The 25,253-nt window shown below is 36.9% G+C and overlaps 1 protein-coding gene across 1 annotated transcript in view; it reads right to left on the bottom strand.

Moving 5' to 3' along the window:
• NEGR1 (neuronal growth regulator 1) overlaps positions 1–6,516 on the bottom strand; it is a 911,208-nt gene extending 904,692 nt beyond the window's left edge. The window contains exon 1 of the mRNA XM_054482631.2: positions 3,024–6,516. Coding sequence (XP_054338606.1) covers positions 3,024–3,199 — 176 coding nt within the window. The 5' untranslated portion in view covers positions 3,200–6,516. The remainder of the gene's footprint in view (positions 1–3,023) is intronic.
• Between the last annotated feature and the right edge of the window lie 18,737 nt (positions 6,517–25,253).

The raw sequence follows: 25,253 nt of genomic DNA, 5'->3' as shown, positions 1-25,253 counted from the left end.
ACTTAGGAGACAGAAATGTATCATTTGACCTTTAAACTTCTGTTTCATTAGTGTAACCACAAGCAACAGAGTCACTGACTGGCATGTTTGCACTTTAAGGCCTTTAGCACTTAAAATTATTTGATAACTGTTATGCCACTATTTGTTTTTTATTAAAGACACTGTGAGGGATATGTCACATTAAAAATAGAATATATTGCGCTAAGCTTGATGAATGATATCATGTAATCTGGTTAAGTGTTCTCTTGAGCACTTCATGTATTTTGATGGGACAAGGGCGTATGTTTGAAGGGTAGAATTTTGTTTTGTTTTCTAATGAGTTAGAGAATAACAACAGATATGGTTTCAAGTATACAAAGAAAAAACAAAATATAACTGTGATATTACTCGATTAAAAAAATGCATCACCTGAGTTGCCTATACTCAATTAGTCCTTAAGCTCTATCTGTAATGGTCTATGAGCAGAGGAAACTATCAGCTGTAGAGAAGAGTCAAGAAAAAAATAACTGACAATATTTAACGTTTTCTAATGGAGAGAGAATTTCTTATAAATGGATACGTTAAATTAGTTTAAAACCTACAGACAATGTAAGAAGTTCAACAACTGGATACTTCTTAGAGAATTCAGAATTACTGTAAGCAAATTGCTTTGAGTAAAAGTAATGCAGTTCAAATTTCTATTTCATATGATAAAAAAATTTAAAAACTAAAATGTAATTTATTAGAAACATTATTGAGAAGACACAGAGACTCTGTTCTCTTTAAGAAGTTTGAAAGTCAAAAGTTCCCTCAATATCACAAAATGCGGGATATAGCATCAAAATGGATGAGGTACAGAGCACACAAAGTAAACAAGGACTGCACCAAACCAACAACACTGGAAATATATGGTCCCCACATATTAGGGAAGCTTCACTGTTGGAAGCAATCAGTGAACTAAACATGGGTCTCCTGGAAGCAGAATGTGGGTCCAGCTATCTTCATTAACCATAGTATTTATTAAATTGTTGTTTGTTTGGGAAACCAAACGCCAGAATATATTATTGAAAGAAAAGCAGTCTACTAAATCCTTTAGGGTGGAAATGGTAATGCTCACTACAAATAAGCAATATGTTGCTTGCTACAAAAATACATATTGCAGCTCCCATAATATGTGTTTGCAATCTCTGAAGATAGTGTCTTGCCCTTACCACTGTTGTTCAAACTTCTAAAACAAACTTAACATAAAGAGAAAATACAGGCTTAATTTATATCCTCTCTGTGACAAAGAGTTTATCACTGTTACCAACAATGAAAAGTTTTTTTTTTACTATGTAATATCAAAGATATTAGTTACTTTTGCATACAGTGGCATTTGTTATTCAAAACAGAAATTATTAAAAACATATGTATTAGTATATATTAAAAAATACGATAATATTCCAAATTTGAACTCATAGGCATGTTCCAAAAGGTGTAAGTCATATACCACACCCACATCATTAAATTTAAATATGTTGCATGTTTCAAACAGAAACATTTCCCACTCTCTTTCACCTTAGACATGTCATGTACACTGATGTTGTGTAAGCCACACTTACAAGCCAACTACCACCCAGTGGAGAGAAAGAAGATCTTTCAGGGAAATGTGAGGTGGGGTGGCAGGGGGAGAAGGGAGGGTGATGGGAAAGAAATGAAGGAATAGGGCGTTTAGCTTTGTTTAGATCTAAGCTTTGCTGATCATCCATTTATATTTTCATAGGAAATAAAATATTCCCAGACTCCCACTCTGCAGTGTTGCTTAGGGGTAAAATCAGGGTATGGATGTTTATTAATGACAAACCACCTCAGAGCTCAAGCTCAGAGGAAAGAAGGGAAAATGAGAAAAATAAGTAAAAGTGAAGACTGATGGAGGGAGGAAGGTGGGAAGAAAGACGGGATAGAAAGACACAAAAAGAGAAAAAGAGAGAAGCAGAGGCAGAGTGAGAGCGAGTGAGAGAGGCAGTGTGTACACATGTGTGAGTGACAATGTGGAACAGAGAAGGAGAGTATGCCTTTTAAAAACAGTGAGAGACAATCTGAATGTGGAAGTGGTTCTTAGAGCATGGAAGTGCCAGTGCTTGTGAGGATGTGAGAGTATGTGAGTTAGTATGTTTATGGAAATAAGATTTATGAGGGTGAGTAAATGGTACTGGAGGGGAAGAGTGACCATGCCTGTGTATGCCACAGGGGTGGGAAACGGTATGGGGAGAGGGATGAGAAATGGGAGTCAAAAGAGGGAAGACAGGGCACAGGATAGGGACATTAAGGAGGAATAAAAAAAAAAACAGACAAAAAGAAAAAAGGGTAAAAGAGAGGAGGAAAGGGGATTAAATGTGAGGAACAGAAATTAGAGTCGTGGAGATAAAAATGAGAAAATATGAGAAGAAATTTTTAAAAGGAGGGAAAAAACAGAAAATATAAAAGGTATGAAAAGAGATATTGGAGGGAAAAAGAGTTACAAGGAGGTGGGGAAAATGGTATAAGAGAAGGAGGAAGGAGAAAAGAAAGAAAAGAGAAAGCGGTAAAAGGAAAGAAAGATAAAGAGCAAGAAATCGAGCCTAAGTGTGTCCGAGAGAGGGAAGATAAATGGGAGCAGAGAAGAGCAGTTTGAAAGAGTCGCTTATGCTGGAGTAAAATAGAAACAAACCTGATAAACTTGTCAGACTCTCCAAGAGTACCCCATGACAGTAAAACAGAGACCTTGTGCATTGAGTTTCAAAGTGGCACCTGCCCCTCCTTCTAAACCTGACAGTTCACTCATCCCCAGGCTACTTGGCGTTCCAGCAAAGTGCTTTAGCATCACGAGTCCAGCTTGTTACCTGCCCCAGCATAAACGGGCCGGGGCTCCGGGAAGAATCTGCACCTGGAATTCTTGAGATGTGGTCTTTCCATGATGAGCACCACCAGCATTATTGCTTGTGTTATAAAGAAGGCAAAGAGGGTTCAAAGAGAGACAGAAAGATAGACCGACACAAGTACGAAAAGCACGCCGTTCTTCCTACCTAAGCACCGCCGTGTCCCCTTTTCTGACCATCATGTTGTCCACGGCCGCCCAGGGGAAGTCCACACTCTGTCCAGCCGGGAGGCAGGAGGGTAGCAGGCAGCACAGGCTGAGGAGCACCGCCGCCAGCCACTGGTTCGAGCAACAAGCACCCTGCACCAACAGCATCATGTCCATCCCTGCTAGGGCTGCTCACTCTCCAGCAGCTTTCAGCTCGCACTCCCCCACCCCCTGGTGCTGGCGAGTCTTCCCGGGAACCAGGCGGCGCGCCACAGGATTTTTTTTTTTTTTTTTTTTTTTTGGTGGGTGGGTGGGTTTCTTTTCTTTCTTTCTCCCCCCCCCCCCCCCGGTTGTTGGGTGTTGTTTCTCTCTTTTTGTTTTTCGGTGTTTTTGCCTCCCCTCCTCCTCTTCGCTTTCCCTCCCTCCCTCCCCTCCCTCCCCCTGGCACCACACTACACCTCCTCTCGGTTGCTTTTGGCCGCGTCCGGAGTGTGTCTAATTCTCGGGCGGCTCGCACACCATCTAGCGAGGAGGCGAGCGCGCCGGCGAGTGAGGGAGGAGGCGCGGCGGCGGCGGAGGAGGCAGGGCGAGCGGCGGCGGCGACTGCAATCGCACCAGCAGCAGCAACAGCAGCAGCAGAAGCAGTGCGGGGCGCTGCGCCGGCCGCCGGCCCCCGGCCCCCGGGCTCGCGCGCGTTGCCAAGCGGCCGTTTCCTTAGCAACCCCGCCAGGGGACTGGGGATGGAGAAGGGGGGGGATTAAAAAAATAATAAAAAAAACAAAGAAAAAATATAGCAAGAAAAAAAAAGAAAAGAAAGACAACGAAAAAAATAGGAGGAACTGTATCACAATTATGCAATCTGAGGGGGAAAGAGAGGCACCTTAGAATGAAGGCTTTCCTTACTGTCGTAAGCGCTACAGGGATGCTTTGCTAGAAAAGTCTCCGTGTCGGGGCTGGGGTGAAGAGAGCTGAGGGGCGCTTTGCCTTCCCTCACCGGTGCGTTTTACCTCTCGAGGCACCGTAAGTTTGAAGTCCTCCAAGTTGTGGTCGGCGCCATCATGACGCCGGCGACTGTGAGTTATTTTTTTGTTTGTTTGTTTTCATTTTCTTCGAATCTTGCCTGGGTGGCTACGCTGCAGTTAACGAGCAGCCAACTAGTTCTCTCTGCGTTTTCTCGGGAATAGGTAGGGACGGTGGCGGGGCGCAGCTTTTTTGCGGGGACACGAGGAGGTGCAAGGCCTTGCGGTAGAGCAGCTTGCGTGTCTGTGGGGGTCGGCCCGTATGGATTGCAGGACGCCCCTCTTTTATCTGTGGGTGTTGACACTAAGTTGTGTGTGTGAGTAGGGGATTGTTTATGGTCAACATGGAGTGTGTGTGTGATGGAGAGCGTGTCGTACGCGCGCAGGCCAGCGTGCGCGCGGGGGGGCGGGGGGCCTGTGCACGAGCGGCACGCAGGCGCGCTGGGAGGGACGGGGCGGGTCGTGCTGGGATGTAGAGTCGGGAAAAGACTGCAATCAAGTGTTTTAATTGTGTAGAGCCGGGCAGTCCAGTTATGTAAGAGGCAGTTTAACCCATTTGAGCCTATCAGGCCGAATAATCGGCGCATCCGAGTCAAGGCAGGGCAGAGTTAAGGGGTTTAACGAGTCTCAGGGTTGTATTTCTTAACAGCCTCCAAACCGCGTTGAACAGGCTTGCTCCTCCGCGGTGCAGAGCGGTAACCTCCGCTTCCCCACGCAGCAGCCTCTCCGCAGCTCGCCGGGCTGTTTTCAGCCCTGCCCTGGCCCAAGGCAGAAGGAGATACTAGGCGTGGGGCCACCCCTACTCTTTTTTCTTCTTTCCTTCTTGAACTCATTTCCAGATTCAAGATCCCTAAGCTTTTCCGAGCCATTTGCAAATCAATGCGAGAACCGAGGCTGAGTCCTTAGCAGTTACACCAATCAATCTTGTTCAGCGAGGAGTTTGGGAAGCAGAGCGGGGAAGTGAAAATGGGAAATAAGTAATTAAAAAATAAGCTGCCTCCCCCTCACACACTTTTTCCCTTCCTCCACCCCATCCCCCTTTAGCAGTGTTTGAAGAAGATATTCTTTGCCAGATCCCAGTTCTTCTTCCTTTGGAGGAAATAAAGCAAAACCTCACACGTCCGTAACTCGTTTTCCGTAATGTTAGCAGAGTCCTTTGGCAAAGCGCACCGAAGCAATACTCTCTGCAGGGGTCAGCATCCGGCTGCCTCCGCAGACTGAGCTCTTTACGAGGCAGGCAGGGAGTCGTTTTACTTGGTGGTAGCAGTGTTCAGAGTGATTTTTATCGCCATGCACGGGGATATATGGGGAAAGGGAAGGGTTCCCATCACCTGTGACCACCCAGACTGGCTTACAGAAGAATCTTAACTAGCAACACCTCCCTGCTAAACTGGCACTCCAAGGCTGGGCAGTTAACGGAGACATTTGCGGCAGGAGTCACTGATGTTAGTATTCTGCCTTAACTCTCAAAACCGACTCGGAAATTGAGAGTGCAATAGTTTCAACCGCATTTTGAAACATCAATAAAATGTTAGTCATTTGCGGATGAATGAAAACATTTTCTTTACCCGTCTGGTATGCTAGGGAAATAATTGTCAAATGACAGACTCTCACTAATATCGATGCCAAATACCTAGCTAACACTGTCATCTTGTTAACTGCATTTTTCTATCTTGCGTGGCACGCTGATGGATAAAGCGTAAAATTATCTAGGGCAAACGGGGGATTAGAAGAATTGACATGTCACATACATGGGCAAAGCTATGCAGTATTATTTAGCATTTCAGTAGAAACGAGCTAGATTCTATTGAAGAGACACAGAAGGTATAGCTTCCTGCATTGTGACTCAGTTTAGTGCTATTTTAAGCAGTGATGGGGGTGCCAGTGTTTTCTAGTACAAGCTATGAAAAGCATCCTTTTCTAACTGCTGTTTCCCAGAGATCTGACATCTTCAGTGTCCACGGGGGTGGGGTGGGGGTGGTAGGAGGAGGGTATTCTTTGACCAGGGATGGAGCTATGCAGCAGTTTAAATATGTGCAACAACCCTTCAGGCTTGTAAACGGAAACTGGAGCCACTTCTTTTAAAGACAGTTTCTTTTCCTTTTTTCTAGTTTTTATCTCAACTACCATTCACAGATCACACTTAACTCTTAGAGAACCCATCTAAAGAAAGCAATGACTGAACTTAGTGTATAGATGTCTGGATTATGGGGGAAATTATTTACAGGTAGGTCACTATTATTTACAGCAAGTGCAAGAATGTCAGGTAGGGCAGCCCCTCTAGACCCTTGTACTTCTAGTCTTCTGACTAAAGAAAATGAATTTAAAAGCTTTTATGACTTCCTATTCCCTAAACCTTTCTAAGGACAAAACATCTGACAGGCTTTTACGTGGTTTCTGATATTTGCTTTTGAAGTCCTGGAATTCTTACAAACAGAGACTTAAATTCGGACTGTCTTGGCTCTTTTTGAGGGAAAATCGAAACAAAACCAAACAACAACAAAATGAGAAAAAAAAAAAGCTTAAATAACAAATAGTTCCTTGGTAGAATTTTTTGAAGTAGAAGAATTGGTAATAGCGTTGTTTAGAACATTTTAGAGGCAAATATTGGAGTGGGTATAATGGGTTACTCCTTTGGTTAGAATTTTAAGGAAGTGACATTGGAATTAATTATTATTTCTTTATAATGATGTACCTTTTTTCGCTTTAAAAGCTCAACTTCTAGTATTTCAAGAAATGTAATAATCAGTAGGGAGTTAGTATAAAAGGAGAAAGGTGGAGCCTGATTGTGATAGCAGATTATTTCATTATCTAGATTGATTCCACTCCTGCCTTTCATGCCCTATGACCTGTATTTTGAATCCCTAAGGATGTTGGAAAGAGTAATGTTATATAAGGAAGCTTCTTAAGCTTGCTTACTTTAATAAACTCGATTTTTATTCAACAGCGTAAGTGTGATTGTTAGAATGGAAAAAAATAGAAGTTTACATTTGTTTATTGGTAGTGAATGAGTAAAGCCAGCTTCATCTTTCATGTTATTTTTTTTAATACTTTAAGTTCTAGGGTACATGTGCACAATGTGCAGGTTTGTTACATATGTATACATGTGCCATGTTGGTGTGCTGCACCCATTAACTCATTATTTACATTAGGTGTATCTCCTAATGCTATCCCTCCCGCCTTCCCCAACCCCACGACAGGCCATGTTATTACTGTGTGGGCATGAGAAGTTTTAGCCAAGACAGGTCCCAGGACCTAATGGAAGGAGCTAATGAGATCACTTTGTATTTCCTGAAGGAGTCAGTCAGGAAGCCCTTATAAACTGTACCTCTGAATAATAGCGCTCTAACTTGGTCCATAATTGAATCCCTATTTGAATTAAGCTGCCTTAAGCTTGGAGTACCTTGCCAACTAAAACTGAGGTATACTGATGAATTTCAGGTCAGGGTGAGAAATACAAAGTTCCAGAAATTTGTTGATGGAGGGGAATCTTCCACTACAGAAGTGTTTCTTGATCTAGGCCCTTTTGACATTTTGGTGCAGGTAATTATTTTTTTGTGGAGCGTGGGGACTTCTGTGTGCATTGGAAAATGTTTGTCAGCATCCCTGGCCTCTATCCAGTAGATGCCAATAGTTGTGATACCCAGAATTTCTCCAGGCATTGTTAAATGTCCTGTGGATTGGGAAGGGGATTACTCCAAGTTGAGAACCACTTCATTATAAGTATATTTCTAAAATATATACCATCTTGTGTTTTTCAAATAAAATAATAAAGCAGATTTTTTGTCAAAAGTATCTCATTTGGATTCTATAGCTACAAAAAGAGCTCCTTCTCATCAGTTCAATCTCTACATTTACTTGCCATGTGGTTGAGTAGCCCAGGTTACCACAGATGCAATGAATTTAATGGCTACGGCAACAAAATACTTTCTAGGATTTCTTCCTAAATTATAGGAGACTTGCTCAAATAACATTACAATTATACACTAACAAATGTCTTCTATTTTGTTGTAATGTATAGTTTGGTTATAAATGTTATTGTAAAGTAGGCGAGAGGGGGTCTTTTATTTAAGCAAGTGTTGTACTAATAGTTCTTTGAAAGGAAATTGTCATTTTATGTTGTTTTTTCCCAAATAAAAGTGTAAGTAAATGGTGAGCTTATTTTGGGCAATAACCCATGTAAATCTTTGCCTTCTTTATATTGTGACAGCTACATATTATTCACTCTGGAAATGGCTATTGCATAAAGAAGAAGAAAAAAGCAATAAGTTATTTGCCTATTGGGTCATTCTATTTAAATATCATATATTTATTCAGTTATAATTTATTTAGCATCTTATCTATTCACCATCAGCATTGGGGGTAAGCAAAGAAGTTAAAAGTGTATATGTGTGTTTGTATGTTTGGAGGACTGTGGAGATACCTACTCTACTTTCAAAGCTCTTCAAACCATTTCCATAGAATGGCCCTGAAAATTTCACCTAAGTACTTAAACAAGAAAGAACAGTGTTACAATAGATATGGGTAGAAATCATTTTCAAATAACTGAAGTTTCTACTCTTTCTGCTTGTAAGATAACAAGTACAGCTTTAACTATATTTCATTATATAATTTACAGTGGGTTCCAGGAAAACCAATAATTATTATTTAAGATTTTTTCTCACGTATTTCTAAGAAAGTCAAGCACCTCTATTCAAAAATAAACATCAAATTTTATACTTTATACTGAACTATGATGAATGTAAAATCTTATTCTCCAAAAGAATTATTCTGTTTTATTTTATTATGTAATTTATTTAATTTCCTAAAAGGTTCTGATTTTTATTGCAGAGGTGTTTATCTTGTATATTTTCAAACTCTACTATGACTTGTTAATTTTGTCCCTTTAGCATTTTATATTTTTTTTCTATAATTGATATATGTGTGTCTATGTATATGTGTGTGCCTCTATAAACGGGAAGTACCTCACTGTGTAAACTTATGAAGACATCTTGACTAGAGTTTGTGATTTTTAATTTGGGATAATTTTTACTATTAGTATAGTTTTCTTAACACAAGATCGTGAAAACATAGCTTTAAAACATAGCCCTAAGGAGAAAGAAAATAACTATTGCCATTTCACTCCATGTCCACTTCTAGCAACTATTGAGATTTTTATTGCTCTTGTTGTAAGTTATGATATTCATGGGTAAGTAAATCATTGGTTTTTCTTAAGGTGAGAAAAAGTCAACCGGGTTTGAAGTGGAATAATTTTAAAGGACTATATCAAATACCTTCCCAAATTTATAACAGTCACCCATGTTTATGACATTTAATTTTTTTGTTCTGAAATACACATTTTTAACAATATACTTTTAGAAAAGTGCATAGAATGTGAAGGTACAGATTAGTGAAGCACTATTTTAAAGTTAACATCCATTTCATTCCACAGTGATTAAGAAACAAAATTACCAACACCCCAAATGCCTTCTGCAAGCCTTTTTAAAATGATAACCCCCATTTTCTTCCTTAAAAGTAACCACTGTAATTATTTCACTATCATCATTTCCTCATTTTCTTTACATTTTTACCATTTAGCTTTGAATCCCTCTGAAAGAATGACTGGCTTTTATATGTACTCATACAAAGCCACAATACATCATACAACATGTAATTATAACATACACTTTTTTGTTTCTGGCTTCTTTTGCTTAACATCATGTGTTAGAATTCCTCTGTGCTGTTGTGCAGCTGTGTTCCTTCATTTCTTGAATCCATGTAGCATTTCATAGTATATCTATAGAATTATATATTTATTCATTATATTTTTGGAAGATAGGTTTTATATTACTTGTCTATTACAGACAGTGATGCTATAAACATTCTTGGATATCAGTACTGAAAACTTCTCCTAGATTACACAAAGCTGAGCTGCAAGTTTTTGAGAACACTGACTGTATCAGTCAGGGGTTTGCCACAGAAACAACCAATAGAAAGGAAGTATGTCTGTGCGCATATACATATATACGTACATTTTATATATTATATACATTATATATATACACATAGACACACACACAGTGGGGGGGGGAGAGACAGAGAGAGAGAGAGAGAGATTGTTTTAAAGAATTGTCTCATATAGCTGCATATAGCTGTAGAAGCTGACAAGTCCAAAAGTCCGAAATCGGCAGGGTGGGCTGGGAGACTAGAGACCCAGGGTAAAGTTGATGTTACAGCTGGTGTCTGAAGGCAATCCAGGGTTAGAATTCTCTCTTCCTCAGAAGACCACAATTTTTTTTCTGTTAAGGTCGTCTACTGATTAAATGAGCCCCACCCACATTATGGAGGGTAATCTACTTTACTCAATGTCTACAGATTTAAATGTTACTCTCTTCTAGTAAGTATTCTGCATAGCAACATCTACACTGGTATTTGACCAAAAATCTGACTAGCATAGCCTAGTCAAGTTGGCAGATAAAATCAACCTTCACATTGGTTTACTTCCAGTTCACCAGTACACATGATGGGTGTGTCTTCCTCATCTCAGTTTAAAGAAGGTTTTTTAAGATACCAAGCCTTGGATGTCCCTGTACTGTATTTTTTGTCACCTCAACTCTTTGATAAAATTTCAGATCATGGTTATACTATAAATTTTCTTTTATTTAGATAGAACCACATGCAGAACATTAATACGCCTTTTTTTTCTTAAATCATGAGAGCAAAAACTGTAGAAAAGTCTTGCTTTTGTTGCTGTTGATAATATTGTTTGTATTTGTTTTCATCATACACCTTGAAAAATTTTGCTATTTGAAACTATATGAAAACTATAATGTGGGGAAAACCAGTTTGGAATTAGGACAGATTACAATGTTGAAGCATTCCTACTTAGAATCAACTTCTGCTGGAGCCAGTTGAATCCTGTGAACTGAGTGTAATGCTCACGAACTGTTGAGAAATACTGTTGGTTCAAATCTAGGACTTTTGCCCAGTGAGTTTTCTGAATTCAGGTTTATTTTTGAATTGGCCTTATAATCTTATCAATACCAGTCTCTCTCTCAAAAGAAAAAATAAAGCAGCCTTTCAGTCACCTGTAGGATTTGAACAACCACTAATTTGTTCTTCATCACTATTATTTTGTCATTCCGATAATGTTAAATAAGTGAAATCATATAGTATATAACATTTTGAAGTTGGCTTTTATTCACTCAGCATATTGCCCTTGAGATCCATGTAGGTTATTTCTTATATCAATATATTTTAGATTTTTTTCTCTTTTTATTGTTGAGTGGTCCATGGAATGGATGTATGATAGTTTCTTTAACCATGTACCTATTTTAGGACATTTTGATATTTCCAGTTTTGGGCACCTACAAATAAAGCTGCTATGAACAACCATGTACAGGTTTTTGTGTGGACCTGTTTTTATTTGTCTGGAATAAATACACCGAGGTATGATTGTGATGTTGTATGATAAATGCATGTTTACTTTAAAAAAAAAAACTGCCAAGCTATTTTGCCATGGCTGTACCATGTTACATCCCAACAGCAATGCATGAGAAATCCAGCTTCTCCACATCCTTGCAGTTTTTCCTATTGTAACTAGTTTTTATTTTATCTCTTCTAATAGGTTTGTAGTGGTTCTTAATTGTGATTTTAATTTGCATTTCCCTAATGACTAGTAATGTTGAACATCTTTTTTTGTGTGCTTTTTTATAATCCATGTATCCTTGTCAGTGAAGTGTCTCTTTGTTTTGCCCATTTTCTAATTGGATTGTTATTTTTTCTTACTGTTCAGTTTTGAAAGATTTTTTTCTGATATATATTATAGCTCTGAGTCCTCTTTCAGATATGTGGTTGTAAATATATTCATCCAGTCTGTAACTTTTCTTTTCATCTTCTTAACAATATCTTTCATAAAGCAGAAGTTTTAAATTTCAATGAAGTCTAGTTTACTTTTTTTTTCCTTTTATGAACTATGCTTTTGGTATCATATCTAAAAAGTTTCACTAGGCACTAGTTTCTGAAGATTTTCTGTGATTTTTTTTCCAAAGTTTTTTATAGTTTTCTGTTTAAATCTGTGATTCATTTTGAGTCAAATTTTTTACAAGGTATGAAGTTCAGGTAAAGTTGCTTTTAATTTATTTATTTTGACTATGGATATTCAATTGCTCCAACACCATTTTAGCACCATTTTTTTGAAATGGCTGTATTTCCTCCATTGAATTGCTTTTGTATCTTTGTCAAAAATTAGTTATGTAGGGCTATTTCTAGGTTCTCTATTCTGTTCACTTAATCTATGTGTCTATCCCTCACTTAATCTATGTGTCTATCCCTCTACCATTCCTGGTTATTTTAACTATATATAAGTCTTCAAATGAGGTAGTATAGTTCCTCCCACTTTACTCTTTTATCAAAATTATTTTAGATCTTCAAGTTTCTTTGTATTTCTATATACATACAGTTAGAGTAAGTTTGTGTATGTCTAAAATATTGCTAGGATTTTGATAGGAATATTGTTCAAAATATATATCAATTTTGGGATAATTGGGATAATATTTATTGAGACTTTCAATCCGTGAGCATGGCACATTTCCTATTTACTTTGGACTTCTTTAATTTCTTGAAACAACATTGTATAGTTTTCAACATACACATTTAAGTTTTATAGTATTTATACCTATTTCAATTTTTTAACCATTCCTAATATATGGAAATAGAATAGCTTATTATATGTTACTCTTGAATTGTCTAACTAAAATCATTTATTCTATGTTAACTTTTATATTTCTTGAGATTTTTGACATATATCATTGTTTCATATATGCGTAAGATTAGTATTCAGTTTTATTTTTTCCTAGTCAGTTGATACATCTTTTGTTTCCTCATTTCTTTTTTTTTAAATTTATATGGCTTTATTGTTATGGCTAGAACTTCTGGTACTATGTTGGATAGCTGTAGTGAGTGTAGCCACCCTTGCTTTTTTTTCCTGATCTTCAAGGAAAAGCGTTCCATCTTTCATCATTAATTATGGTATTACCTGTGGACGTTTTGTTGTTGTTGTTGTTGTTTTGTAAGTGTTCTTTATAAAATTGAGAAACTTCTCCTGTATTCTTAGTTTTCTGAAAACTTTGTTTTGAAAATCACGAATGGTGTTGAATTTTCTTAAATGCTTTCTCTGCATCAGTTGATATCATGTGATTTTTTTTTTATTTTGTAGTCTGTTACTGTGAAGGATTACATTGACTGATTATGGAATACTGACTCAGCCATTTTTTAGTTGTTCTGTCAATTGTTATCAGTGGAGTGTTGTAGTTTCCAACTATGATTTTAGATCCATCTATTTCTCTTTTAATTCTATCAGGTTTGGTTCACACGTGTTGCAGCTCTGTGGTTTGGTGATGTACATTTGGGATTGCTATACTTTCCTAATAGATTGACTCCTTTCTCCTTAAGTAATGGTATTTTCAGCCCCTAGCAATTTTCTCTGAAGTGTAAGATATCTAATGTGATTTGAGCCTCATCTGCTTTCATTTGATTCATGGTTGCAATGGTATATATTTCTCTGTTTTTTTTAATAATTTCTCAACCTTCCTATATTATTAAATTTGAAGTGAATTTTTTGTAGCCATCATATACCTGGGTGATATTTTCAGTCTACTCTACCAAATGTACATTGTTTAACTGGCAAATTTCATTTACTTATTGATGTGTTAGAGATTAATTCTACCATTTTAATTTTTTGTTTTCTGTTCTCCTTGTTTTATTTTTCTTCTCTGTTTTCTGTTTTCCTGCCTTCCAGTGGGTTATTTGAATATTTTTAATAATGGTATTTTGATTTATTTTAGCATTTTTTAGTGTATCTCTTTGTATAGGATTTTTAGTGGTTATTCTAGGTGTTACATGCACCAACTTGTCACAGTCTACTAGTGTCAACACCTTACCTTATGAGCTAAGTGTAGAAATATCACTACCCTTTGTATCTCTTTTGCTTCCCAGTTTTATAATTGGTTTCAGTATTTCTTCTGCATACATTGAAAATCACATCAGACAGCATTATACATTTTGCTTCAACCGTCAAAAATAATTTAGCACACTCAAGTCTAGGATGGTTTATTCTATTTACGTATACCTTTACTCTTTCTGTCTTCTTTGTTCTTTACTCACTGAAATAAAGTTTAAGTTTCTCTGAGAATTCCTTGATTTTTTTTTAATTCCTGAACTGTATTTTTGCTCACTACAGAATTTTGAGTTGACAGTTCTTTGCTTTTAGTGCTTGAAAAACATGCAACATCTTTTTGAACTTTATAGTTTCTGATAACTCTTGCCATTCAAAAACTTTTCCCCTGTAGATTAAGTTTCGTTTCTCATGTGCTACTTTCTATTATTCTTTTTCTGTCTTGAGTGTTCAAAAGTTTTACTATGTTTTCTCTACTATGAATTTCTTTCAGTTCAACCTGTTTTAGGTTTGCTAAATTTTTTTTTTTTTTTTTTGAGATGGAGTTTCGCTCTTGTTGCCCAGGCTGGAGTGCAATGGTGCAATCTCGGCTCACCGCAAACTCTCACCTCCCGGATTCAAGTGATTCTCCTTCCTCAGCCTCCCCAGTAGCTGGGAATACAGGCATGTGCCACCACGCCCAGCTAATTTTGTATTTTTAGTAGAGACGGGGTTTCTCCTTGTTGGTCTGGCTGGTCTCGAACACCTGACCTCTGGTGATTCACCCACGTCTGCCTCCCCGAGCGCTGGGATTACAGGTGTGAGCCACCATGCCCAGCCTAAACTTCTTGAATCTGTAGATTTATGTCTTATAGTAAATTTTTGGATATTGTTCGTCATTTTTTCGAATACTGTTTTAATTGCACCCTCATTTTCTTTGTTTTTGAAACTCTGATGACACAAATGTTAGATCTTTTGTTATAGTCTCACATGTCCCTGAGGATTTATTTTATTTTAGTCTACTTTCTCTTTGTCATTCACCCTAGGTAATTTCTGTTCTTCTGTCTTCAGATTTACTGTTTGTTTATTCTGTCTACTGTTGTGCCCATTCATTGCATTCTAAATTATGGTTATTCTTCTGTTCTAAAATTTCTTCTTTTTTTTTTGCATCTTTTATTTTTTAGCTGAGACTCTTTTTCTTTGCTGAGTCTCTTTGTCCACAATAATTTTTCAGTTCTTTTGAACATATTTATTTATTGTTTTTTAAAGCCTTTTTATAATACCTGCTATAAAATCCTTGTTTGATAATTCTAATATCTGTGTAATTTTGATGTTGGCATCCATCTATTGATCTTTTTTGCAAGTAGAAATGTTTTTGGTTCATAGTATAGTAAATAGTTTTATTGAAAACTGAATATTTGGGTATTATGAGACTCCAGAAATTATTTAAATCATCTGTTATAGCAGTCTTCCTCTGGTATCTTTCCAGGGATGGGGTGGGGCTGCTAATATTTTTTGTGGTATTTGACTGAAGTAGATCAATTATTGTGTAAAAGCTTTTTATCTTTCTAGGTTGCCCCTTTATTAAGCATACGTCTAATCCATCCTTCCAAATTCATACCCCTCTTTAATAGTATTTAAATTATAAATTTATTTTTTTCTAGTATGCTCAATCCAGGCTTTCATCTCCCTATCTGAGAATGTTACTTCAGCTGAGCTTGTTCATTATCATTATAGAATACAATGTAAGTGATGTCTACAAAGGAAACATAACAATTAAAGGACGAAAATTTTGTGTATGCACTTAATCACAGAACTCTGACCAAGTATTTTAAAACACCCAGGCTGTGTTTTTAGGCCACCAACATGGCTATATTTCTATCAATCTATATATATTTTTATGTTTCTGTCACCACTGATGATTGTCTGTGTCAATCAGAAAAACTGTGGCAATATACATAAATTGTGAAGATGACCACCTTTAGTGGAAAGACCTCATGGTTAGAAGTGAATGAAAAGTGAAATTTTTTATGAATGTAGTTGAAGTTTAAACTAGCAATTTTAGGTTAAATAATAGTTAAAACTGTAAAGAAAGTTGAAATAAATAGCAGGAGACCTCAATTCTTCTCAAGTTTTAGCCAGTAAATGGTAAAAAACCAAAGACAAATCTGTTTCTTTGGATTCTATTTTAGCTCTTGCAAGATAAAGGGATGGAAATAATATGTAATCTCTAAGGCTCCTTTCTGAATAATTGGATGGAATATGTATATTTAGTGGTTCAAATGTATGAAATACTGCTCCTTGATCATGGGACATCTCAGTCCTTATCATAAAAGGAGATTTAATTTTGTGTACTCAGTGCTTACTCTCCATCTCTCAATTCCTCTGGATATGATTGGATGAGCTAGCCCAACAATTGGTTTCAGTCTTCTTGTTATTATTATTATTGATAAAATAAGATATAATTAAGCATGACACCTAAATTCAGTTTTTTTTTTCCTTAGAGATTAAGGGTGAAATGTATTTGGACTACAAGATAGGGATTTGCACTCATGGATAAATAATAACAACAAAGTATCAAACTAAATATACAAGATTAATTAGAATTTTTAGATGTAATTTTGGTAGAAAAGTAAATATTTTTATTGTATACTGGTACATATTATTTCCTGGCATTAGCATACAAATGCTTCTGCAGGTGTGCGTGCACATACACACACACCGCCCCACACATTTTTACATGTATTAAAATATATTTAAGATGCTGGCATTAGGTTTAAAATATACTTGAATGGAACATGTTCCAGTATTCTATAATTGGGACAAGTCTGCAGTCTAAAGAATATTTGCCCAGCCCCTACAATTTCTAAATGAGGCATGTAAATGGTTAGGTCTCAGAACAAACAAAATTATGCTCTTTTGCAATCATTGTAATCTAGGAGTTACATTTACACGGATCTGTCAGTTTTAATTGGATTTATAAGGTAAGGTTTATCTGTGATCAGTTATGGATGATCTAATTTTCCATTACTCAAAGAGGAAATCCAGATGCTATCAGGAACTCTTAATGATTTTATTCCTGTCTCCTTTAAGAAAGGAGAGAAGGATTGTGGCGAGACAATAGCAAATTTTAAATAATTTTATTAGCTTATTTTTTCCAAATTTTTTTTCTGTTGGCCATATCAACATTCAGAAACTAACTTTGGCATTCCCAAATGACTCACTTATCTTGATTATTCATGTATAATGGTTGTGTTATTTTTCAGTGTGGGATCAAATGGCTTTTCAAAAGTGAACTCAGCTTATTTCATTATGACCGATTTTCTGACGTTCCATACAATTTTCACTGTAGAATGAAAGCAGCAGCATGAAAGTAATGACGGATTAATATTTAATATAATAATTTCTCAAATTATTGTTATTTATATTATGATTCCATCTCAAACATGAATTTATTTCAAAAATAGTTTGTTCTAGAGGATTCAGGATTTTTCTAAATTATCTTGTGACCTGGGACACACTGTCAAGTTTTAGAAGAGATTAAGAGAACTAAATACATATGCCAAGTCAAGATTTAAGGCAAAACAGATTAAATGTGTAAAAAAAAAAATCAGATCCGCCCCAACATTCACTGAGAACTTATGTGCCAAAAAATTATTTTATTAACTCATTTTATGTAATAGTATTTATTTGTATATTACATTTTATTTTGGAAAATAGAGGTAACATATTTATTTAAATATATTTACCTGTAATTACATAACTCTAATGTAAAGGATTATATTATAAAGCAGTTTAATCAACTTTTTTGTTTTAACAATATTCCAAGCCTGTATTAGTTTATTCTCACTCTGCTGATAAAGACATACCCCTGGGCAATTTACAAAAGAAAGAGGTTTAACTGGACTTAGTTCCACGTTGCTGGGAAAGCCTCACAATAGTGGCGGAAGGCAAGGAGAAGCAAGTCACATCTTACTTGAATGGTAACGGGGCAAAAAGAGAGCTCGTTCAGCGCAACTCCCATTTTTTAAAACCATCAGATCTTGTGAGACCCATTTACTGTCACAAAAAGGGCATGGGAAAGACCTGCCCCCATAACTCAATCATCTCCCACTGGGTTCCTCCCACAACATGTGGGAATTACGGGAGCTACAAGATGAGATTTGGGTGGGGACACAGAGCCAAACCATACCAAAACCCTATTCTTTTTCCCTTTTTCTAGCTAAGTATAGTAACTTCATCATTATTTGATTTTTCATCAGTAAGACCCTTACTATATCTCAAAATTATTATTCTAAGTATTGTTTAAAACTATTTTTATTGAGTCTATGTTAAGTCCTGAGTCTTTTTTTTCTTCAGAAAAATAAGTACTTAATAAAGCCCTGTTTGTTCTTTGCCATTTGTAGGCTAAAATTAATTGAAATTTTTTTAACTGTATAACTGCACTGGTCTTAACAGTTCTTCTTGCTTACCTACCACTTAGTCTTTCAGTGTAATATTTTCAGACCACAATATTTTCATGTCTCCCCTCTAAAACTTTTCTATGGCTTCATATTACACTGTGAAGAATACCCCAAATCCTTAACATAGTTTGTTGACTACAGGATCTGGTTTCTCTCCTACTTAGCAACCTCTTCATAATGGTTCATGTGTTAGTTTGCTAAGACTGCCATAACAAAATACTACAGACTAGGGACTTAAACAGCAGAAATTTATTTTTTCATAATTTTGTCATCTGGAAGTCCAAGATCAATGTGCTTACAGATTTGGTTTCTCCTGAGGCCTCTTCCTTTGGCCTTCAGATGGCCACTTTCTCACTGTGTCTGCACATGGTCTTTCTTCTGTGAAGGTATCCCTGGTTTCTTTTTTGCTCTTATTAAGGACACCTGTTATATTGAATTGGATACCTACTTTTATGATTCAGTTTAACCTTACCTCTTCATTGTTTCTATCTGCAAATACAGTCACTTTGGGGGTGAGGGGTTCAACACAGAAATTTGGGGTAGACAAAATATAGTTAATACTAGTCCATACTCCATGAAATCTCTGTTTTTGCTTGCTGTTTTATCCCCAGGGTCTGTCATCATACCTACATATAGCAGAGGCTCAAGAAATATTTGTTGAAAGAATTAAAGAATTAGTGAACTGCTGGGTGTAGTGGCTCATGCCTGTAATCCCAGCACTTTGGGAGGCTGAGGTGGGTGGATCATTGGAGGTCAGGAGTTTGAGACCAGTCTGGCCAACTTGGTGAAACCCCATCATTACTAAAAATACAAAAATTAGCCGGACGTGGTAGGGGGCGCCTGTAATCTCAGCTGCTTGGGAGGCTCAGGCAGGAGAATCGCTTGAACCCAGGAAGTGGAGGTTGCAGTGAGCAGAGATTGCACCACTGTGCGACAGAGTGAGACTCCATCTCAAATAATAATAATAATAGTAGTAATAAGTCAACCTAAATATTCATCATGTAATTTGCATGCTTAAGCACTCTACAAGACTTCAGAAATAAAGAGATTAATAAGATAAGGAACCTACTTTCACAGAGCTAAAATAGGCACACACATACAGACACACTTATACTCCTAAATGAAATAGTATATAAAGTTATACTCTAGTTCTTTGGTTCAGATTTTTTTACCTTTAAGATAGTGATATGTTTATATTTAGAGGAGGTGCCCCATACATACAAAGAACTGAACATAAACAGTGACTGCCCATTGAGAATAATTCTGTAAAGACTACACTCCCACTCCAGTTTCTGTGCAGTATGCCTTTGGCAGCTGTTCCAGTTTTGACCCAGGCTGACTTAGAAAGTGTAACTGCCTCATTCATTCTTGTCTCTTTGTAGGAGTTTACTGCAATCGTGGCAGAAATGAAGTGCTATGGCACACAGAGGAATTTGCAATTAACAGTCTTCACATTAGAGAAAACATCTGAGCTCTGTGTTAAAGAATATGTAGAATATATCAGTAAGAAGAGCATAAGGAGGTCTTCTGAAAAGAAGAAACAGGCCAGGTGCGGTGGCTCACGCCTGTAATCCCAGCACTTTGGGAGGCTGAGGCGGGCAGATCACGAGATCAGGAGATCAAGACCATTCTGGCTAACACGGTGAAACCCCGTCTCTATTAAAAATACAAAAAATTAGCTGGGCGTGGTGGCGGGCGCCTGTAGTCCCAGCTACTCGGGAGGCTGAGGCAGGAGAATGGTGTGAACCTGGGAGGCAGAGCTTGCAGTGAGCCGAGATCGTGGCACTCACTGCACTCCAGCCTGGGCGATAGAGCAAGACTGTCTCAAAACAAAAAAAACAAAAAAAAAAACAGAAAAAACAGCATGATAAAAAATGAGCCTAGGAATATGAGCCTTTCTAGGCAGCTTTGTTAGGCTTGACTATATAATGAGTGCTGAAATAAGAAGTGATACACATTAATGCACAAAAAATTAGTTTGGGAAAGATTGGGAAAGTTCATAAATGTTTTCTGAATAAATTATAACTTACATATTGTAAGTCTGGGAATATCATGATCACCTTTGTGTTTTAGAAATGTAATATGGCCACAATGTGAAAGACAGACTAGAATGAAAGGAATGGTGGAAAAGGAAAGGAGGGGATTGATGCGGTTAATGTGTATTTTTAACTGAAAAGGGCTATATGGTAGTTTTGTACGTAGGTGATAGTATATAGCCTTGAATATTCTAATTGAAACCATAAACTGATTCCTGTACTTATAAGCTGCCATTATGTGATATGATAACATTTACTGGCCAATATTTTCATTAAAACTATTTGGTAGTGCTAGCCAAAGACAGTCAACAAATACTAGTCTATAAAGATATTTCTCTTTGGATAAATATATGAGGGAGACAATATAAAACAAAAATTCACATGGAACATACGTTAATAAAATACTGCAGAAGCAAAAAAAGTGAATCATTCAAAAATGAAAAGGATACAAGACAAAAAGAAAAAAAGAAAAACCAAATGCAATAGTAGAATTAAAATTCATATTCTAAATATTAAAACATAAAAACATACAAGTAGTATTGACATTTCAGCAAATTGAATCAGTGATATGGAGGAAAAACATGAAGAAATCTCCAGATACCTGAGAGAAAAAATGTGATGTATAGTAAGTATTAAATGTGTATGATAAATTTGACACAACAAGTAAATAAGAAAAGGAAAGGTTTGTTAAAAAGTAGTAATGAGAAAATTTGTTAACTACTTGGAGAAAATTAACATTAGACCCTCATCTGATACCGTGCTCTAGAGGAAACTAAAGTTGGCCAGGAAAATGGGAGAGGGTAATATTTTACTGATCTCAGGATGGGGGATTACATTAAAGTATACATAATATATCAAAAGAGAAAAAAAATGAAAAATTTAAGGCCATGTTCAACTTTGTAATTCACAGTGTACCATATACATTTTTAAAACATGAAAAACCATGAATAATTATATATAATATTGTAATAAACTTAATGATAGCCTCTCACTTCTAATATTACATAATTTAATCCTCACATACAACCCTATTAGGTAGGTACTGTCATTAGCCCCATGGCACAGGAGGAAGAAACTGGGGCACAGATTGGGTCAATAACTTCAGGTCACAGGAATTACAAGTGTATAACTGGAATCTGAAATAAGGTAATCTTTCAATCCTGCATTTTCATCCTCTCCACAATTCTGTCTCTGTAATTTCTGTGTGAGCTAAGATTTGGCTAAAGTTACAGAAAACAACTAGTGAAAGATTTAAAAGAAAAAGGTAGGGTATTGCTTCCTTTCCTACTTGGACCCGGCAGAATGGCTCCCACAAAGAAGGGTGGCCGGAAGAAAAAAGGGCCATTCTGCCATCAACGAGGTTGTGACCTGAGAATACACCATCAACATTCACAAGCGCATCTATGGAGTGGGCTTCAAGAAGTGTGCCCCTAAAGCACTCAAAGAGATTTGGAGATTTGCCATGAAGGAGATGAGAACTACAGATGTGTGCCTTGTCTAGGCCTGAGGAATAAGGAATGTCTCACACCGAATCTCTGTGCAGTTGTCCATAAAATGTAATGAGAATGAAGATTCACCAAATAAGCTCTATGCTTTGGTTACCTATGTACCTGTTACAGTTTCAAAAATCTACAGACAGTCAATGTGGATAAAAACTAATCACTGATTGTCACATACATCAAATAAAGTTATAAAATTGCCAAAAAAAAAAGAAGAAGAAGAAAAAGAAAAAGGTGAGGTATTGTGTGGGCATTGGGTCATTCTTTTCAACTCTTCCTCCTCCAGCATTTTCAGTTCCGTGCTGTTACATAAGATATCATTAGATCTGTTCCTACAAAGTTCTATCTTAGAACACACATACACATAGCATTCCCTAATCCAGAAATCAAAGGAAAATTTAGATGTGCAAAGCAAGTTTTCTTAGAAGTAAAGGGAAATTATAAATCTTTCTATCTGTCCATCTATCTTCCCCTTTTTTTCTCTTTCCCTCTTCTCCTCCTCCTCTTCCTCCTCTCTCTTCATCATTGTCACCACCACCATTTATATATCTATGTCTTACATACTTAGCATATCTTTGATATTCCAAAATAATAGCAAATCTTATCTTTCAGTGATGGGGTTAGATTTTTTTTTTAATTTTTAACTTGTGGTATTCAGTATTTTCCAACTGTTCTATAGCAAATGAGAATTTCCTTAATTTTTAGATGTTTCACATATTTTTTGATACTGTTTGAATGTGTGTCTTGCCCAAATCTCATATTGAAATGTACTCTCCAGTGTTGGGGTTGGGGCCCGATGGAATTGATTGGACCATTGGGGTGGTCTTCTCATGAATGGTTCAGCACCATTCCACCTGGTACTCTCCTCATGATTGTGAGTGACTTTTCATGAGATGTGATGTGGACATTTAAAAGTGTATAGCACCATAGCACCTCCCCACTCTCTTTCTTGCTCCTTCTCTGGGCATGTGATGTACCTGCTTCACCTTCACCTTCCGCCATGATTGTAAGTTTCCTAAGGCCGCCCCATAAGCCCACCAGATGCCAACATCATCCTTCCTGTACAATCTGCATAACCATGAGCCAATTAAACCTCTTTTCTGTATAAATTACCCAGTCCCAGGTGTTTCTTTATGGCAATGCAATAATGGACATTTTAAAAATTTAAAGGCCAGGCACGGTGGCCCACGCCTGTAATCCCAGCACTTTGGGAGGCGGAGGCAGGCGGATCACGAGGTCAGGAGATCAAGACCATCCCAGCTAACAAGGTGAAACGCCATCTCTACTAAAAATACAAAAAATTAGCCGGGTGTGGTGGTGGGCGCCTGTAGTTCCAGTTACCCGGGAGGCTGAAGCAGGAGAATGGCGTGAACCCAGGGGGCGGAGCTTGCAGTGAGCCGAGATGGCGCCACTGCACTCCAGCCTGGGTGACAGAGCAAGACTGTCTCAAAAAAAAAAAATTAAAGTGATTATGATTCAATATGGCATCAACATGCCATGGTCAAACAAAAATGCTAATGATGATTCAGTAACAGTTAAATGTTTGCCACACTGAAACCTAAAGCTGACAATCTGATACGAACCTCCGAAAGGTACCTCTAAAATTATAAGATATAGAAGTCTGAATTAAAAATAAACAACAAAATTCATGGGTTCTGTCTCCTGAAATAAGACATTTGAAAAAAAATGATGACACTTCTGTTTCCCTTTGAAAACCATGGATCTTAGAAATTTACATCTATATTAACCAGAAAGATAGATAGCAACCTCGCTACTTCGTGAGTTCTCATTTTAAACCATCTTTAAAAAAATCATTTTAATCATAAAAATGTCATCATAGTAAAATAAAAGCCACGAAAAACTCCTATAATTCACCTATCATCTGATGACATTTTACTCTATATCCTTTCCGTTTTTTTTTCTAGGCATGTATGTGTTTATTAGTTATCAAGTGTGTAAAGTAAAAATGGACATTTATACTTGTTTGGTTTCTGTGGGTCAGGGATTTGGAAGTGGCTTGGCTGGATATTTTTGATTAAACTCTCTAATGAGTTTACCATCAGATGTTGGCTGGGATTTTAGTCATTTAAAGGCTTTCATGAGATGGGAAAAATCATTGCCTAGGTCGTCAATCATGTGGCTATCAGGTTGGTACTGGCTGTTGGTGGGAGGCCTCAGTTCTTTTCCATAAGGGCCTATTCACTTGGTTAGCCGAGTATTCACCTATCTTTATGACTATTCCCTCAGCAAGCAATCTATGAGAACTAGAAGTGGGTATTTTTATGACCTAGCCCTGGAAGTCATGTGCCATAAATCTACCGTATACAAATGATTGTATCTGTGAGACAACATGGAAGGGCAGTACACAAATATGTGAATAACAGGAGTCAAGTTTATTCTGAGTGCCATATTGGGGGTTGGCTCCTACAGGTATGTACTACAATGAATAAATTTTGGATTTACAAGTATGGTTTTTAATTTTTTCCTTTTTTTTTTTTTTTTTTGAGATGGGGTCTCGCTTTGTCGCCCAGCAGGCTGGAGTGCAATGGCGCGATCTAGGTTCACTGCAACCTCCTCTTCCTGAGTTCAAGCAATTCTTCTGCCTCAGCCTCCAAAGAAGCTGGGATTATAGATGCCCACCATCATGCCCAGCTAATTTTTGTGTGTGTGTATGTGTTTTTTTGTTTTTTTGTTTTTTGTTTTTTTTTAGTAGAGACAGATTTTGGCCATGTTGGCCAGGCTGGTCTCAAACTCCTGACCTCAGGTGATCCACCTGCCTTGGCCTCCCAAAGTGCTAGGATTACAGGTGTGAGACTCCGCGCCTGGCCAGTTTTAAATATTTTAATTTTTTTTTTTTAATTTAGTCGACTTTTCAAGTCATTAATAAACTTCGAAACGTGTTTAATTTCAAAATAATGTTTCATTATATAGCTATGTGCAATTGTATAGCCATAATTTATTTAACCTATATCCTCTTATTGGAACAATTAGGTTCTTTTGTTTGTTATCATTTTAAAACAATTGATGAGAAAATTTAGTGCTAAATTTTTAGACAGAAAATAATTAATATATAAGTTTGAACTGGGTCCAATGATACAAGTCTGAATGATAAACATTATATTGCCTGCTGTTCTCATAAAAAGTTATTTCAATTTACTTTCCCCTTACTTGAGTTATTATTTTTTTCCAATTTGATAATTGAAGCATAGTTTCTTATTTTTGTTTTAATTAATATTTCTTTGATTGTTAATTCTTATGTTTTGGCTCTATTGAGGTGTAATTGAGAAATAGAAATTGTATA

This window comes from Pongo pygmaeus, chromosome 1 (genome assembly GCF_028885625.2).
Source record: "Pongo pygmaeus isolate AG05252 chromosome 1, NHGRI_mPonPyg2-v2.0_pri, whole genome shotgun sequence".
NCBI classification, from domain to species: domain Eukaryota; kingdom Metazoa; phylum Chordata; class Mammalia; order Primates; family Hominidae; genus Pongo; species Pongo pygmaeus.
This window is presented reverse-complemented; position numbering and strand designations above follow the sequence as displayed.